Here is a 19,426-nt window from a genome sequence, read left to right on the forward strand (position 1 = left end):
TCAGCGGGTTCGGGAGTGGGATTGTGGCTTAGTTAAGGGAGACAGTACGGTGTTGCATAAGTTACGGCTGCGGTACATGAATGAGTTGGTCACTTCGCGGTTTAATGTGATGAGGGAAGACAACCTCGCTCGCGCTTACCAGTCGATCTCAGTTCCTCCCCCTTCCACTTAGTGCCGTTTTTTTACTTATCTTATGTTGTGTTTTTTGGTGGTGCATGTTATGCGCACACTGTTTTTGTGTTCTGCGCTTACGGTGGTTTATTTTTGCTAATTGTGCTGGCCGCACGTTTTTTGTATACTGTGCTTAACTCGTGGTTTAGTTTCGTTGTTTTTTAATTTCTGACGTGGTGCGTATATTTATTATATTAATTTTACGCGCATTTTCACAGCCGTGTGTGCTTGGTCACTGTTCTGTGTATTTATATTTTGTCCGTGTGTTCATCCTTATGTCGCATTAATTTATTCATTTCTGTTAGTGTGCACGGTGTGCTTTGTTAGTGTGTTTTGTTTTTGTTTTCCCACCTGTGCGTCCAGGAAGGGATGTGGTTGCTTATGGATTGGTGTGCGTGTTTATATTTTCCTCGTTGCGCTCAGCCTACTCTTGTATTTGGTAACTCACTTTTGTTCTTGTGCGTGTCCTTCTGCGTTGTGTGCTTGGGGGTTTTTGTTTTTTTTTTTAAAATTCAATCTCCCTCTTCCAGGTGGTGTTTGTGGGCTCATGGTTCGTTGCGCACATGGGTGTTTTGTTCGGTGCGCGCCTAATTATGCCGCTTACGTTATCTGAATTTTATTATTGTGGGCGTTCTATTTCGCTTGTTTTACCGGTGGTTAATCTATTTAGTCCTTTCCATTAAGAGTCGAATGCCTTCGTATGTGGTCGATGTTGGATCTTTGTGCGTCTTCATAGTATCCTATGGGTGTGTTGCCGACTCGCGTTACTCAATTCATTTTTGTTACTGTGCGCGTCATAGTTTTGAAGTGTGCTCCCCGGTTCGGTGTTTTATGGCTAATGGATGGTTGTGCGCATATACTTTTTATTTTTTTACCCAGAAAATAGTTATTTGCCCCCCATGCGTTGTTCGTTGGCTGTTGGGTATTTTTATGTGCGTATATAGGGCATAAAAATGTTTGTTTCATAGAAGTATGTAAACATGGTTCGTAAATGTAAACATAATTATATTATTTCATCTGTTGTTGTATTCAACTACTACAATCTTTGTCTTATGCAAGTTTAGCTGGACAGGTGCGGCTGTTGTGCCCTGGGAGATCGCATATGTTGCATGTTCTTTCCTTTCTCTTTTGGTTGTTCGTGGCGGCTTTTTCTCGGTTGCTTTTGAGTCTCTTCCCACTCCCTTTGTTCTTTGCAACTTGGGGGGGTTTTATTTGTATGTCGCTCGGTTTGCTTGATCCGACTAGTCTTTCAAACACGGATTCATTGTTCATACCCTCTTGTGTTTGTTGCCTTTCGTTTTCTAGGTCCTTCTTTAGTTGTTGCAATGTTGCCAACATTTGGTCCATTTTTTCTGGCCAACCATTCACTAATCCCATGCAGTTGTAGAATTCATTCCATAGTTGATTTGCAACTTGTGTTGTTTCATTTGCCTTGGATTTGGTTGTTCTTTTTGCCCATAGGACATCATATATTGGGTGTGCACATGCGTCTCGTGTCCATCGTGGGACGATATACTGTTGTGGGATTTTTTCATACCCTTTTGTCTTCATCACTTGTAGCACATGCTTGCAGAGTAGACCGACACGATTGAATTTCTTGCATGCACACTCTATTAGCTTCGTGCTTGGGATTTCTGTTACTTCAAACAGTCTTCCACCAGTTTCTTCAACTTTGTAAGTCCATATGTCACCTACGTTATTCTTGTCGGTAATGTGGCAGTTGAAGCTGGCATCCCATACCTCTTGTTGGAATTCATAGAATATATTAACGGTGTAAACTCTAGCAGCGTGCTTTTCAATACTCAGAGGGGTTTTAGTTTCAGGGTACGAACCTTCATTTTCTGCGTTGAGTTTTGATTGTCTATGCCTTTGTTCTCCAATGGCACTGTTGTATTGTGCCATAAATTCTACCAAACTGCTATGGTGGTTTGTAAATTTACCGAAGTAGTTGTTTTCTGATTCTGACCGTGATGTGGTCCTTAGTAGACCTCCCATTGGTAAGTCATTGAAGTATGCAGGTATCCACGATGCACGTGCATCGTACAGTTGGGCAAACCACCGGTGTTCTTCAAGATTGTAGTTCCTCATTAGTGTTGTCCATCTCCGCTCAAATTCATCAACCGTTAATGTGTCATCCCATACGGTGTTATTTAGTTCCTTTTTGAAGTCTGCGTTGTGCAACAATGCAACCCCCACCTTCTCCCCAACTTTTGACATGATGTGCCACATACAGAACCTATGCCTTGTTGTTGGCATAATGTGTGGTACTACTATTTTTAGTGCTGGATCTTGGTCAGTTGTAGTACATCTTGGTGTGTATTCCATTGCAGTTTTGAACTTCGTGACTAGCCACTCATATGACTCTACATCTTCTTTCGCAATCAACCCGGCCCGAATGTTATGCACCTTTTGTGGTTATCAACCCCTGTGAAAGGGACGAACACTAACTTGTACCTGCAGTGTAAACATGATTATAATTAGTTTTAACCATACTTATAGTAAACTGCCTACTAATATTCTGCACGCTGGTGCGCACGGTGATTTTCAATGTTCAGCACGCCCTTTACCCCCTCTTAGCTGCTCACCGCGCACACCATTTATGCGTCGTATGCTCAGTAGGCGGTCAAAATATTTAAAAGCTAATACGATGTCTACCTGTTTGTACTGTATGTGGCGTCGAATGACATGACATCGCCGTAATATGCATAATTCCTTCGACATTCGGCGTCCGCCCAGAATAACCTTGTTAATTGTGCTTCTTCGTCTATGTCGAAATCGAAATAGAAGTCCGGGTTATCCTCTTTTCTTTTGAACATGTCTTCTATCACCATTTGGGCGTCGGCCTCAGCTATATAGGCCAATAGGTCCCGTCTAAAATTGCAAAAGTCGATGCATGTTGCTCCTACATCTGTAAAACTCCCCACCATCTCTTTGAACAATCTGAAAGCTTTTGTTGGTCCGATATTTGCCTTTGCACAGTGAGCCAAAAAGGTTTTGTGGCCGATGTCAAGTTGCCTATTTATCTTTAAAAAAGGTTTAGCCGCATCTGAGCATAAACAATGGGTATGTCTTAGTTGGATTGCATGTACTTTATATCCGCCTCTGTCACTCTTTGTCATTACCATGCGTGCCTTGCAGCCTATCCTGTTGGACACTCTCCGCCGTCTCTGCTTTACTGTTGAGCTATTGTTGGGTTCCTTCCGTTCAGCCTTGTAACCCTCGCGTGAGCACAACATGTATTTTATTGACACTTGCCCGAATCGATTCTTGCGTTTTGATCCATGCCTAACATCAAATCCGGCAACCTTAGCATAATCCTCGTAGAATTGAATTCCGTCTTCAACTGTTTTGAATCGTTGTCCTTCGAACGGTGTTTTTTCGTTTGTTGTTGGTGGTGTCCAGTATTTTGTTCCATCGTCATGTATTTCCATTTCGCATTCCATTTCGTGCTGTGCACGGTGGGCGTCACCTGCTCAACATAACATTTATATATTTCTGTTTTTGTGGAGTAATGAATGATGTGCTTCACTGCGTAATTGTGGTGCAATTTGGGGTCTATGCTATGTGCATGCTTGGTTTAATACTGTGCTACTGTCTGCCCGGCTTTCCATTTTCGTGTGCTCACATGTCCCAACATATGCACTGTAAGTACACATGTTTTTTTTATATGTGCATGTCACTATTTAACTTTGTGCTTAGTGCTTCAATTTCTGCAACTCTCGTGTGCTCGCAGTTTAATCTAGTGTGCTTATGCAGGGTTTCCCGTAACTGCTATTTGCACTGGGTTTCCCCGTTAAATTTACATATATTTCAGACAGTAATAGCTTCCTATTCACTAATACAGTTATGCTCATACTTTTCAACAAATAACCACTGTAATGCAACCGTATATATTTCAAACAGTAATATCTTCTAATTCATGAATTCGCCCTTGCTCATACCGTTCAATGACTAAGCACGTTAATGGAACCCTAAATATTTCAAACAGTAATAGCTTCCTATTCATCAATACACTTATGCTCATATTTTTCAAATTGTAAGCACGGTGTGCTTTGCTCTATAAATAATCGTATTTCGGGGCTTACCTGGGAATGCTGTGCACGGGCTGTTCTCCATGGCCGTCTCCTTCAAATTGCGCCGGTGTCTCTTCTTTTGCACGGTGGTATGGGTTTTGCTTGTTTTTGGCCGGGATGGGAGTGTTCTATTTGAAGGAGGATGTCTAATTATACTGTAATTAAACTCCTTTAATTTAGGCAGAGTAGTGTAATTGTGTTTTAACCTTAATTAGGATTTAATCGATTTGTCTGATTTGCCCTTTTCACATGCTATGTTAGGCTGGCGTGAATTATTGCATATTACATCCAAACCATTAATCTCATCTAATCTAATGGCTTATATTTGTCCACAGGTTTGTATTTTAATGGTGTTAGCATGTGAATGCAACCCTATATATATATATATATATATATATATATATATATATATATATATATATATATATATATATATATATATATATATATAAGATACAGATCGCCGGCCATGAATACGTCTCCATGGCCAGAGACGACTTCGTCTCTAACCACTTCGTCTCCGTGGCCGGAGACTTCAATTCGTCTCTGGCCGGAGGCGAAGATAACTTCTTCTCCGGCCACGGAGACGAAGAGCTCTTCGTCTCCGGACGGTCAGAGACGAAGACGTCTCCGGCCATGGAGACGAATCTATGGCCGGAGACGGCCTGTTTTTATTTTATTTTCTTTTTTTTTTAAATAATTATTTTAAATAAAAAATATTTTAAGTTAAAGGTGACCTGCTAGCAACCTAGAAAATTTACAAAATAGATAAATTGCAAGAAAATGGTTAGTTTAGGGAGCTAATGGTAGCTTTTTTAAGTTCAGTACGTGATTTAATTGCATTATTGTGTGCAGTTCGATGGCCTATTTGACCCTTATTTCTAATAATATTTTTCTTTGAAAGAATTTATTGTTGCGCAGAAAATAATATTAATTAAAGAAAATAACAACCACAAGAATAAAAGGATATGATAATAAAATATAGGTTGTAGACCTTTTGGTTAGTATGTATTAGGACTCTATGTATCTGAGTCTGTTAAGAACTTCTTATCCCTGTCACATTGTGACTCTCTATTGTATATATTCACATCATCTGATCTCATTGTAATTAAGTTTAGTAAATGCAATACAATCAGTTCTCATCTGGTATCAGTAAGCTAGGGTTTCTCTCGTCCCTATGGCTGACGGATCTGTTAATTCCTCCGAACGGACCGTGTCTGATGCTGTTATGTCGTCAAGTTCTTCGTCAATTGTGTCGCTATCCACCGCACATCACTTCATCAGTACCAAGTTAACCTACAAGAATTATTTGTTCTGGCGTATGCAAGTCGACCTGTTTCTTCATAGGCATGACCTAATGGGGTTGTTGGTGGTACCAAATCTTCACCGGCCGTCCTCTTTGCTGCCGACGCCGAGATCGCCAACGCCATGCCACGGCCAAACCCCGCCTATGCCGTTTGGATGTGTCAAGATCAAGCATTGTTGTCCATGCTTGTCTCCTCCCTCTCCGACGAAGTCATGCCAATTGTCGTCGGATGTCGCATGAGTCGTGCCCTTTAGAAGGCCATTGTTCAAACGTTGTCGTCTTCCTCCCGTGCCCGCGCATTAAATCTTCTCGGCCAGTTGCAGGGACTGGACTAGGGTGATTCATCGGTTGTGGATAGAGCTGTCAATGCGGGCTGGCGGGGCGGGCTAAAAAGCCCGCCAAGAATACGGGCCTAGGTAGGGGCAGCCCGCCCCGCCCCCCTAGGCCCGCTTGTTTCTTTTTTTTTATTATTTTTATTTTTTTTATCATGTGTCCCTAAAATCTAAACTCTAATGTGATTATGTTAATAACTTAATTGCTATCTACTTAAAACACTTTTTTAAAACACTTATTCATAAGAAAATAACATAAATTCGTTCATCACATCATGACAACAATGACACCAATAAGGGTAAGTATAATTACCGAAAAACCTATAACCGAACCGACCGATAATTTCGATTATCGTTCGGTTATCGATTATAAGGCAAAAAAAATTCGATTATTCGGTTATTTATCGGTTATGAAGGTATAATAACCGCGGTCGCCGAATAACCGACACTATTATTTATATTATTATATTATACATATTATATATATATATATATATATATATATATATATATATATATATATATATATATATATATATATATATATATATATAACTAAAAAAAAAAAGGGCGGGTTAGCGGGATAGCCCGCCAGCCCGCCCCGGCAAGCCCGCAGGCTAGGCTGGGCGGGAAAAAAAGGCCGTTTTTAAAACGGGCTTAAAAAACACGAGCCCACCCCGTCCTTTTGGCGGGCGGGGCGGGAAAGCCCGGCGGGCTAAGCCCATTTTGACGGCTCTAGTTGCGAATTACATCGGGCGAGCTCAGGTGATTGTTGAAGAGCTCACCTGTAACACCCCACTTTTCTAACTCTTAATCACAAATCTAAACCACAATTATCATAAACTAAGCAGCGGAATTAATAGCAAAAAAGATAACTAGTGGGAATGTCACTGCCACAACCACCACTCCGTGGTGATTGCACAGGCTAGGGGGGGGGGGGTAGAACTAGAAATAAAATAAATATCTAATATCCATACTAATTACTGAAAGTCATAAGGGGGAAAAAATCACCCCAAAAGTCTACATCATCAATGTCAACAAAACATCACATGTCTAACATTAGATGGATAATGACAAAAATAAGTCAATAAGAGTTTAGACATCTCGATCTAAAAGACTAGTCTAACTCGATCACTTCTCACTGTTGGGCCCACCTGAAAGGAGTTTTACAAGCAACACATAGACAAATAGGAAAACACCCGTTAGCACGAAGCTAAGTATAACCACACTCAACCCCGTAAAGTACTATAGAATATACTTTGAAAACATTTGATTTCACTCGTATACAACAAACTCATCTCATAGACAGCTTTAGTCATATCACATACTTTCTAGATGCTTGCAACCTATAATATCAACTGGCATGCTTCGATATATAAGACTTGACAACTTAGATACTTCAACATGTAGACTTCACAACAAACTTAACAATCAACTCATGCGTACAAGTAGTATCATGCTAATAAACCATACAACAGGTATTCTCATGCTCTCAAGTTCTCATCACGTAAACTGGATATACAAGGCTTCAAATGTAACTAAACTATCATGCTCGATAAACTATCATAAATCAACATTCTCATTATACAATCTCATATGATACTCTACTCAAATGCAATCTTGTGCAATACTATAGTCATATGCAATCTTATGCAATATTATACTCATATGCAATCACATGCAATACTATACTCATATGCAATCATGTGCAATACTATACTCGTATGCAATCTCATGCAATACTATAAATATATACTTACATACACGCATTGTAAAAATAGAGTACTTTTTGTAGAGGTCTCATTGAGTCATAAATGACTTGCTTTCTTTCTTTCTTTCTTTAGAGTCGCAATGACTCACTTCTTTCTTTCTTAGAGTCGCGATGACTCATTCTTTCTCTTTTAGAGTCTCAAGACTCATACTTCCTCTTTAAATGGACAAGGTAGGAACTTCATCATAGTGTGAATGAACCTATCTGGGCACGGCGTCTAGCCGACCTAATACTCTGCTCGTCCACCAAACCACTCTCTTGGTTCTATGCTCTAACTCTGTGGAATCAGGTATCGAACTTTTAATGTGCACACCCCCTGACCAGGATTTCAAGCCTGGCGGACAGTTTCCAACCTCGTAACGTTGGAATACGCCGTGTTACATATACTGTGACCGTAATGTCCATAAAATCACCCGAGAGGACATAGTCCAAACGGGATCCTCCAAAACCTCACTGATATAGAGAATACATAAATATATCTCTCATGCATCAATCACATGCCTGTAACAACTCTACTACTTCTCAATGCATCAAAGAATGATATATCACATGCTTATGGCTTTTTGAAAGTAATACTTGGGCTCACGTTGGCCCCTTATGCATTTTTAAAATATGAAATATGTGAGATGCAAAATACTCTATAACATGCTTCTAAACCATGTAAAAATACATAGAAATTCTCAAGGAATATCATATTATACTCAGTTTGCAACATAGCAATTTCTATACATTTCTATCAACAAAACATGCTTCAATTCTCTTTGATCAAATATCACATTTTAGTCATGCTTTCATAATAATTCATATTCTCAAATGATCATGCTTCTCTACTCAATACAAAAATAATATCAGATCACTTAGCCCAGCATTTCTCATACACAGTGAACTCAACATATATATACTGCATAGCAATTCATTCAATAAATTCATCATCACATATTCATTTTTTATCCAAATTCAACGTGGTCAAAGCCAAAACGTGCGTCGAGACGATCCCAAGGTACCGAGCCATAAGGGCCCGTGACACCTGGCCCAAAACAACACGTAGCTGAGCCACAAGGGCCCGGCCACTGCACAAAACTTCTCAGATTAATACAAAGGGACCTGGAGTGGGACTCCTCATGAGCCGCCCCATGAGTCCCGTTATATTGCCAGGCCTAGGCAACGACCCTCTCCTAGGGCCTTTCCCTAGGCCCGGGTAACCCCGGCTCTAGCCGGCGGCCCTCCTGATGGGCCGCAGCTAGGGCCACTGGTCTGTTCTGTGTGCACCAGATGGGCATTTCATCTGCAAAATTAATCCAAACATTTCCAAAATATTCTCAACAACTCAAGGACAAATACTAGATCAATTCCAAGCATAAACACAACAAAATCTCATAATTTCTACTCATTTCTACTCAATATCAAAGGCTTCACAGAGCCAAAAATCAAAGAGGGAGTCCATGGGGTTATACCTCTTGAAGCTTCTTCTTCTTGTATGGATCTCTACCTCCTCTCTACTCAAACACCACCTCCTTCACCACCTAAACATCTCAAACACAAGCCAAGACTAAGAAACCTCAGAGATTGAAGGCTAAGAGAAAAAGAAACCTTAAGATGGATTGAAAATGAATGGAGGAAACTTACTGCAATGTTTTCTTGCTTCTATCAGACAAAAACTTGGGAGAGGCAAGGTTAGAGATCAAGGAATAACAAATGGATAGTGTTGTTTATATAGGGTGCAAAACCCTAGATAGAAAGCAAATGATTGGGTGAGGGCAAAATGGTAAAAGCTTGGCTAAAATAAGTTCTCAGGCAATGCTTCTTGGAGTGGTGTGGTTCACCTAGCTTCATGGACCAAGGGCTTGAAATGCTATTTTAAATACTTTGGGGTTGAAAATGAATTTTCTCAAAAACTTTTCTATATGAACCCTTGTTTAAAGTCTTTTTGAATTCTCCCAGTTTCACTCAGATTGATTTCTCGATTTAAAACTTAGTACGCGAAGTACCCGAAAATTTAGGATTTTGGAATAAAATAAGTTTTGGTATCGAATTAATTTAAAATGCAACTAAAATAATTTCTTCCAACACCAATTGATCGCAAAAAATTTTAATGGAGTGAAAATGGCTATTTTGGAATTTCTTAATATTGGATTTATAAAATAAAATTTTGGGTTGTTACATCACCCTCGCCGGCCGCGTCGTCTCCCTCGACGACCAGAATCTTTTTGTTTTTCGCGGCTTGAGACCGGAGTTCCGTACCCTCACCGCTTTTCTCGCCGTCCGTGGGCAGCCGGTCACGCTCCAGGAGTTGGCGGACTTCCTCGGCGCCCAGGAATTTATCGCCAGCTGTGATTACGGTAGTGCTCCGGCGGCTCTTGCTATTCAGCGCGGTGGCGGCCGATCGTGTCGCGGAGGTTAGACCGTGGCGGCGGTCAGCGAGCAAGTGGTGGCAACGGCAGTTCCAATCATGGTGGTGGTGGCAGGCAGCAAGGTGGTCGTGGGCGTGGTGGCCGTGGTCGCGGACGCAATGGTGGTGGCATTCAGGTTCAGTGTCAGATATGTAGGCGGACTGGTCACGAGGCTCATGTCTGCTATAACCGTTATGATTCCTCACCTCAGGTCAATCTAACATATCCAGAAAATTCAGATGTTGGTACTCCTCAGACATGGATCCCGGATATAGGGGCAACTAATCCTATTACTCCGGACATCACTGCTTTGACAACCTCAGAAGAATATGTTGACAATGACACCTTGCGTGTCAATGACGGTATGGGTTTATCTATTAGTCATGTTGGCCATACTTCTTTTAATACCCCTTCTGCATCAATCACATTGTCTGATATACTTCACGTTCCACGTTTGTCTAATTCTTTATTATCTGTTCAAAAATTTACATTTGATAATAAAGTTTTATTTTATTTTTTTTTTGAGTTTCACCCCTATTTTTTTTGTTGTGAAGGATATCAATACCATGGAAATACTTCTTCGGGGCAATAGTTCGGGAGGTCTATACACACTACCATTACCTAGTTCATCTCCGTCAGCGTTTCTTTTCGCTCGTGCCTCGGCTTCCACTTTGCACAATCGTCTGGGTCATCCTCATAACCGTGTTCTTAGTCATATACTTCGATCTTGTTTAGTTAGTGGGTCTCGTGATAATATTCGTTGTAATAATTCTTTATGCAATGCATGTCAATTGGGTAAATCTGCTCGTTTTCCCCTCCCTCGTGTTGCTTCCTCTAGTTCTCATGTACTAGATCTTATTTACACAAACATTTGGGGTCCTGCGCCCACTTTATCTACTTCTAGCTTCCGTTACTTTGTGATCTTTGTGGATGACTATTCCCATTATACATGGTTGTTCCCTATGAAATTAAAGTCTGATCTTTATGTCATCTTTGATAAATTTCGTACTCTTGTTGAACGGTCCTTTAATTGCAAAATAAAGGTCATTCAGTCTGATTTAGGTGCTGAATACAAAAAATTGCATTCTTCGTTTGTTCAATTAGGAATTCAACATAGACAATCCTGTGCCTATACACATCAATAGAATGGTCGTGTTGCACGCAAACATCGTCACATTGTTGAAACTGGTCTGGCTCTTCTAGCTCATGCCTCTGTTCCTTTGAAATTTTGGGATTTTGCCTTTGAGACAGCTGTCTATTTAATTAACATAATGCCATCTTCTGTATTAAATAACTCAAGTCCTCATCTCCTATTACATAAATCCCCTCCTTCCTATCTTTTTCTCCGTGTCTTTGGCTGTTTGTGGTACCCTCATCTTCGACCTTATAATCGTCAGAAGATGTCATACAAGTCTTCTCCATGTGTCTTAGGGGGTATAGATGCATGGACTTACATACTAATAAGATTTACACATGCAAGCATGTCAGATTTGATGAAGAAGTTTTCCCCCTTGCTACTAAAACTTCTTTGCAGGATCTATCTACTCCATTTTCTAGACTTTGGGCGGAATCTATTCTCAGTCACAGCACCCCTATTGCTTCCTTGGATGCCGTGTCCAATGATGAGCCGCTAGAACCGTCGCTACCAGCATCGTCCGAACCCGAACAGGCTGCCTCGTCGGGTGATCCCGTAGAGCCTGTTGCTCGCCAGCGAGGCCGTCCACGTGGGCGGTCCACCAGGCCAAATGTCCGTACTCACTCTATGGCCACTCGCAGCAACACAGATGCTCCTCTTTTTGCTCTAGCAACTCAGGTGCCGCCCACGGAACCCACATGTCACTCTCAAGCTGTCAAATATCCCGAGTGGCGTGAAGCCATGGACCAAGAATTCAATGCTCTCCTGCACAATCACACATGGTCTCTAGTTCCACCCACTGCAGGTATGAATATTATTGGCTGTAAATGGGTTTTTCGTACGAAGAGAAAGGCTGATGGCACTATTGAAAGGCATAAAGCCAGGCTAGTTGCGAAAGGCTTTAATCAGGTTCCAGGCTAGGACTTCTTCGACACATTTAGTCCACATCTCTAGCTTTATCTTCTGGGTGGTCTATCAAACAGCTAGATGTTTATAATGCTTTTCTGAATGGTAATATGGCTGAAACAGTTTATATGAAGCAACCCCCTAGTTATATTGATGCTAACTTCCCGAATCACGTTTGTTTGTTAAAAAGATCTCTGCATGGGTTAAAACAAGCTCCCAGAGCTTGGTTTAATCGGCTACATACGTTCTGACTGTAAGTGGGATTTCAAGCATCCAAGACAGATGTCTCTCTATTCTATTACTCTAAAGACTCTGCTTTGATTTATCTATTGGTGTACGTGGATGACATTCTTGTAATGGGAAGTGATCAGGGTATTATGTCTCAGCTCTTGTCCAAACTGCCTGCTACATTCCAAATCAGAGATCTTGGTGAACCAAATTTCTTTTTGGGTATTGAAACAGTCAAGGGTGACAATGGGATTATTTTATCTCAACAACGATATATGAATGATATTTTAAAATGGGCTGGAAGGTCTGAATGCAAACCCCTTTCTACACCCATATTTGTCTCGAAAACTATCCCCTTTAATGCAGATCTATATGATGATCCCACACAGTACAGGAGTCTAGCTGGAGCACTGCAATATCTCACTGTCACACGACCTGACCTATCCTTTGCAGTTAATCAGTTATGCCAACACATGCATGCTCCCACCACATCACATTGGGAGCAGCTCAAACGGTCCTCAGTTATGTTAAGGGAACAATTGATCGTGATTTACGCATACGACGGTGCTCATCAAGGGACATTCATGCCTTCTCTGATTCTGATTGGGCTAGTTGTCCTGAATATCGAAAATCCACGAGTGGTTTCGCTGTTTTCTTGGGGAGTAATCCATATCCTGGGTTTGCAAGAAACAGAGAACTGTTGCCAGGTCATCCACTGAGGCTGAATACAAAGCTCTTGCAGATGTTTATGCTGAGGGTCTATGGATTATGTCAATACTGCGTGAGATACAGATTTCGGGCATTTCCATTCCAAAATTATGGTGTGATAATCTAGGAGCTACATATATGAGTGCCAACCCAATCTTTCATGCACGTACCAAGCATGTGGAGATTGATTATCATTTTGTTCGTGATCGAGTAGCTTCGAGCGATATCCAAGTCAACTTCATCTCCACGAAGGATCAACTTGCTGATATCTTCACCAAAGCTCTGCCTGGACCTAGATTTTCTTCCCTAAGGGACAAGCTACATGTTACTAGTATACGCTGTGCTTGAGGGGGAGTATTAGGACTCTATGTATCTGAGTTTGTTTAGAACTTCTTATCCCTGTCACACTGTGACTCTCTATTGTATATATTCACATCATCTGATCTCATTGTAATTAAGTTCAGTAACTACAATACAATTAGTTCTCATCGTAAGCACTCTTTCTGTTCGCAAGAGTCTTTAACCTGATTTCTACTAATGCTATTAAACACCGACAATGAGTTGATATCTACTTGGATGCGCTTCAACCCTTCCCTTGAGTCAACTTAATGCCTCTTCGATCCGATTAGAGATTTATATAGAAAATGTATAGGTGATTTTATCCGGTTAGAGATTTATATAAAAAATGTATAAGTGATTTTAAATTTATTAAATTTAAATAATATATTAAATATTTAATTTATAAACTATAAAGTATATATATATATATATATATATATATATATATATATATATATATATATATATAATTTATAAAGTATAAAGTATATATATGCTTGAAGATTTTAAACATGTTATTAAATTTAAATAATAAATAATATTTTTTTAGAGTTATGAAATTAAATATTATTTTAAGTTTAGAGGAAATTTTATAAAAAAATATTTAATTTTATTTTACAAATGAGAAGAGAGGAGAATCTACTGAATTAACGAAAAATTTTAAGAACCCGAAAAGTATTTTTTTGGATTAACTTTACAGAAAGTTAAAAGTAAGAATATAACTGAAAAGTTGAACCGCAAAATAGGAACCCAAAAATTAGAAACGCCAAATTAATTCACTCTTTGATTTCACATGCAAATGAATTCCGCACTCCGCACTTCCGCAGAATGTGTGTACATGCATCATGCATGCCTTAGTATACCACTATAAATCATGTTTTGGTATCTGTCGTGCAAACTGTTTAGTTTGTGTTAAAAAATAAGCAAGATCTGAGCCGTTGATCCTGATCCGTTTCCTTCTCTAATCTAGATGTGCATGTTGCTAATAAAGGTTGAGAAAATCACTAATAATCTTACAAAAAAGGATTATTATCTTCTGGGAAAAACTGGGAAGAACGATAGATATGGTGGAAAGATGATTTGCGAAACACTCTGTTGGTTCCAAAAGAGGTGAGATGAAAGTCTAGAGGGGAGGGGGGGGGGGGGGTGAATAGACTTTCAAACTTTTTTGCACAGCATAGCAATTGAGGGGGGGGGGGGGGGGTGAACAGACTTTCAAACTTTTTCGCACAGCATAGCAATTGCTAATGCACAGAGAAACCAAAACTCTTAACTAGATTGTTAGAGTTTGGTATGCAGCGGAAATAAATAAAGATAAGTGTGTGTGAGATTATGTCAAGTATATCTCGTGTGAAGCAAGTAAAGAGCAGTAAGTAAAGAAAGCAGTAAAGAACACAAGACAATTATAGTGGTTCAGAGGTGGTGTAATCCTCCTACTCCACTTGCTCTTATCTCCAAGAGCACTTCACTATATCCACCACTTCTTGGTTCCAAGATACAATGAATTCCGTGATCTAGTGCTTTGATCACCAAGCCCGCACTAATCACGCCCAGTGACACCGCACTAATCACACCCAGTGAATTCACGTCGCCGCGCTACTTTCCCAGGATTTCACGACTCCGCGTTACTTTCCCCCCGTCTTCTACGCTCTGATAGAAACGCTCTTCCGTGATCTAGTGCTTTGATCACAAAGCCCGCACTAATCACGCCCAGTGTCTCCAAAGCTGCTGCTTGGGATCTCACAGCTCCGTGTGACAATCCAGGATTTCACAGCTCCGTGCTACTTTCCTCCCTTCCTACACTCCCGTAGGAATATCACTTGTTCAAAGACAAGTTTTCTTCTTTCTTTCAACTTCTGAGACTCTGTAGATGATCTTCAATATGATGTAGGTCTCTTGTTGATGAAGATTAAACACTCTTGGATGATTTCTCTTGATAGCTCTGTATCTCTGAGTGTTTTTCTCTCTTTGAATGTATCAAGTATAGCACTTGATTTTTATGCTCTGTTTAGCTCTTCTTTTAGAACTCTATAGATATTTCTTTCTAAGCTCTTTGAGTCCTTTTTCTTTTCTCACTTGAAGATTTCTTTTCGTTTGCTCTTATGCTCTTGAGTTCGTTTTCTTGCTCTATTGTGCTCTTTCTCTATCTTCAAGTCATCATATCTTCATCCTTATATAGCTGATAATGAGAATCTGTCCGTTGGAAAGAGACGATCTCATTTTTGAATTCTTGTATCTTTTGTTAGAGATCTTATCTTATCTTCTGGCAAAGTGTCAGAAAGATAATCTAGCTGTTTGTAGAGCTTCAACTTCATGTAAATCAGTTCCCAAACTTCATCTGATATTCCTCTGGTGTTCTCACGTTTCTTAGAAATATCTGGGTCTCAGTTTTATATAGAACGGCTTCTCTGATCAGCTCTGTAGTGGTTCTTGTTTCTTTGGGATTTAAATACTTCAAAAATATTCTTCAATTTAATCCCATACTACCGCGACTAGTATTTTTCCTTCTGAGAAATGCTTCACTCTATGTTTTCTTCATTTTCACACTTCTTCTTCATTCTCACGTCTGGGTGTTCTCAGACTTCAAACTGGCTTTGAACTTCCTCCCAATTTGAATTTCTCCTTTGTAATTGACACCCAATTGCAATTGACTTGTAATTGGCACCCAATTTGAAATATCTCCTTTGTATCTCACGTCTGGTTCCCGGGATCTCTCGTGGAACCCGAAACCATGTCTAGACACATTCAAACAGATAATGACAACACCACGTATTCAATTAACAGGATTAAATCAAGAATCACACGGAATACGTTATGTCAAGACCTAACAATAATCATATAACTATTCAGGAACACCCGGAACCACAAGAATATCAAGAAATCTATATGAAAAGTCATAAACACAAGTCCTAGGCTAGACTCAACACCCAATCATGCATAATCCCACCCAAATATACCAAGAACATTATAATACGAAATTCAAGATATAAACCCTAGGGCTCTAGACATAATCAAAATACAAGATCATTCATATAATCAATCATAGTATCAAGAACATCAAGATTATCACATAAACACAACATAAACCCTAAGCAAAGCTCTATCAAGACTCAATCACAGAATTACACATACGATTATCAAAGGAGCCAATGAATAAGATATAGCAAGGAAAATAGGTTTTGTTGAGACATGGGTTACCTCTTAGCTTTAATTAATCCTCCCTTGGCTATTAAGGTTCTTCTCTAAGATTTCCATCCGATTGATATCCCTAGGCTTGGTGGTGGGGAATCTCTTTGGAATAATTTCGTGTAATATAACTTTGGGTGGTAAGGATTGTAATTGCTTTCTAATCCCCTATTTATAGAGTTTAGAATCCTAATCAGAATCTGAATAGTAAAGGCATACTTTCTATTCCTAACAGGTATATAGGTCTAGGATTCCTAATTAGAATCTGACTAGTAAAAGGTTTACTCTCTTTATTCCTGATCGGCTTAAGACTCTAGTTTAGGCAGGGATCCACGATCCATGGTGGACCACTTTAATTAATTAAAGGGAATAGTAACTAAATTAAAACCTATTTAATTATTATTAACGAAATTAATTAAATAATTAATCCAGGATTAAAGGTCGTAACACGGGGTGTTACACCCCCCCTCCCCCTTACAAGAAGCTTCATCCCCGAAGCTTAGAAATCATTATGGGGATAACGAGTCAAAACTAGTACGGTGGTCATAAAGAGAAAGTATTCTACGGGGGAAGATAGATAATTATATATCTATATATACTAGGTTTTTGGGAATGATTGGATTAAAAGATAAAGAGAGTGGACGATTTGGGTTTCAAACTTGAGGACAAAGTGAATTTAGGAAATATGATCAATGTTTTCAAAGTTGCAACTTAGGAAATAAGGTTGCCACCTTGTATGGTATCATTTGAAATAAGGAATCAAGAATGAGGTTTGGAATGGTAGAATGGATTTCTCAACGAAATGGTATTCGATAGACAAGGAAAGGAAAGGAGTTCTGGCTAAAATAGGGTTAAGGATTCTCGACTTCGAGAGATTATTCCTATTTGAAACTCGATTATGACGTAAATACGAACTGACGATCTTTTTCTTTAGTTTTGACTTCGCTTGATTCTAAGATTTTCGTTGATCTTTTCTTCCCAAGCTAAAGTCTCATCCATCTTTACCGCTTTTGAAGGAACTCTTGTGATGAATTTCGTGCATACTCTCCCAAAATGCCCAAAAGTCTTGATCTAGTCGGTTAGCAAAGCCAATCCTTAGGTTTCAACTCCCGATTCTTGTTGAGGTTTCTTAAGGATCGGGACTTCGGGTTGGTTTCCTCGTTTTATTGAATTTCATTTCTTCCTTGGTAGGTGAAATCCTTAGCACGACCCCACGTCCTTCCCGAAATTTGACTTGTTGCGCTCTTTTGGTGATGCTTCTAGTAGCGAAAGCTCTTAGCACGCTTCCTTCCTTCTTGGAACACAATCGGTTATTAATTCTTGTTGCGAAATGACTTGGCGGTCCTTACGAGTTGTTTTACTTCCTTGTTTGACCCTTATTGAGGTCTTGATACCAAAATGTTCCCTACACTTCCCTTGAACGTACGATCCTAGAATGGGTGCATGAAATCTTATGATAAGAAATGTCCTTAGACTCTAGCCGTCTTATTTTGTTCTTCTTTAGCGGAAAGGATGTCTCTTTTATTCTTCATGGATTCGGGGAATTTTGGTGAGGTAAACAAAGGGCTGAGGGCTGGAATAGGTTTGTACCATAGGTGTCGGCATTCTTGTTTTTTACAGAATCTTGAAGGAGTTCTTTGAAGATGCGAACGATAACCAAGATTGTAAGAAACTCGGTCCATCCTTAGAACTTGACTTGAGGCCCTTGTAAGTCCATAGTGCAAGTTCTCAACTCGTCTTCTTGGTTTTCACGTTTCTTTCTGTCAATCATTCTTAGTTGGTTGAATCGTAGGGTTCAATTGTAACTTCAAAACTAACACAATCGATAATACCTTTTTTGAAAATGATACGTGGGTTTAAGTCGTTTACCAAAGTCAACGCCTTGAGGTGATCCATGGTTCCTTTCCCCAAAGGTTCATGCATGCCTTTACTAATCGCTCAATGGGCCGTGTCTCGTTCACAGTTGGCAAATCTTGAAATCTGCATTAGGTAGCTTGCTGTAATCCAATCTTTTGTCTTTTCCTTGTCTTGGTTATTGACAAGCCCTCTAGGTTTTTCTTGAAGTTTGTCTTGTCGCTTGGTCCCTATTTAATCCTTTAGTGACCAAATGCTTAGTGATGCATTTCTCTTCCTTGGAATGCATTTGGTTGACTGCTCTCGACGTCGCATGACGTTTGGTGATTTTGTGTGTCACATGTACTTCTTATGGTGCTTTAAAACCATCAAGGTCCTCATTCCAAAGTAAGATCTTCATTGCAGTGGAGCTTAGTGCACGGTACTTTCTACGCGTCCGCCGTCTCTGCTTAGCACGCCGAGTCCTTTTTAACAACTATCCTAACACCAACCTAATAAGCATCAATCTTCACGCCATTTAGACAAAGCAAGGGGTTTACACCACTTGTAGGGTTTTAGCAAGGGTTCGAAAGAGAGGGATACAAAATTAGAGCAAATGATTCCAGGCTCATAACGATTTAAGGTTTCCAAGGATGAATTAGATGCAACAAAGAGTAAGTAAAGGCGTAACGAGTGTTTAATTGCTTTAATTTCAAGGATAACCAAGGATTTGAGGCAAGGGTTTCAACAATTAGGAATATCAAGAGGCTGGGATTCAAGGGCGAATGATATTTTAAGCTAAGGTAAAGGGTTCACAAGTCAGCATGATATACTTACCTCGCATTAAAGATTAAGCAAAGGTGTTGTTCATGCACTACTTCACTTCCTTGCATTTAATTACCGTTCTAGTTCTCTTTACAGGTGGTCTCCCACTTCCGTTACTCCTTTTCCGGATTTGGTCCTGAACTCTCCCTTGTAGAGGTTGGGATTCGGTGAAGGTTGGCGGCGCTAGCGTAAGCCTCGTGGAGGGTTCTGGGCTTACTTACGG

General features: G+C 39.9%; 1 protein-coding gene across 1 annotated transcript; it reads right to left on the reverse strand.

Moving 5' to 3' along the window:
- Positions 1-1,221: 1,221 nt before the first annotated feature.
- On the reverse strand, positions 1,222-2,388 carry LOC109192672 (protein FAR1-RELATED SEQUENCE 5-like). The gene has a single exon (XM_019343366.1). The coding sequence runs from the start codon at positions 2,386-2,388 to the stop codon at positions 1,222-1,224; it is 1,167 nt and encodes a 388-aa protein (XP_019198911.1).
- Positions 2,389-19,426: the final 17,038 nt, after the last annotated feature.

Source organism: Ipomoea nil, unplaced genomic scaffold (genome assembly GCF_001879475.1).
Source record: "Ipomoea nil cultivar Tokyo-kokei standard unplaced genomic scaffold, Asagao_1.1 scaffold1830, whole genome shotgun sequence".
Lineage (NCBI taxonomy): Eukaryota > Viridiplantae > Streptophyta > Magnoliopsida > Solanales > Convolvulaceae > Ipomoea > Ipomoea nil.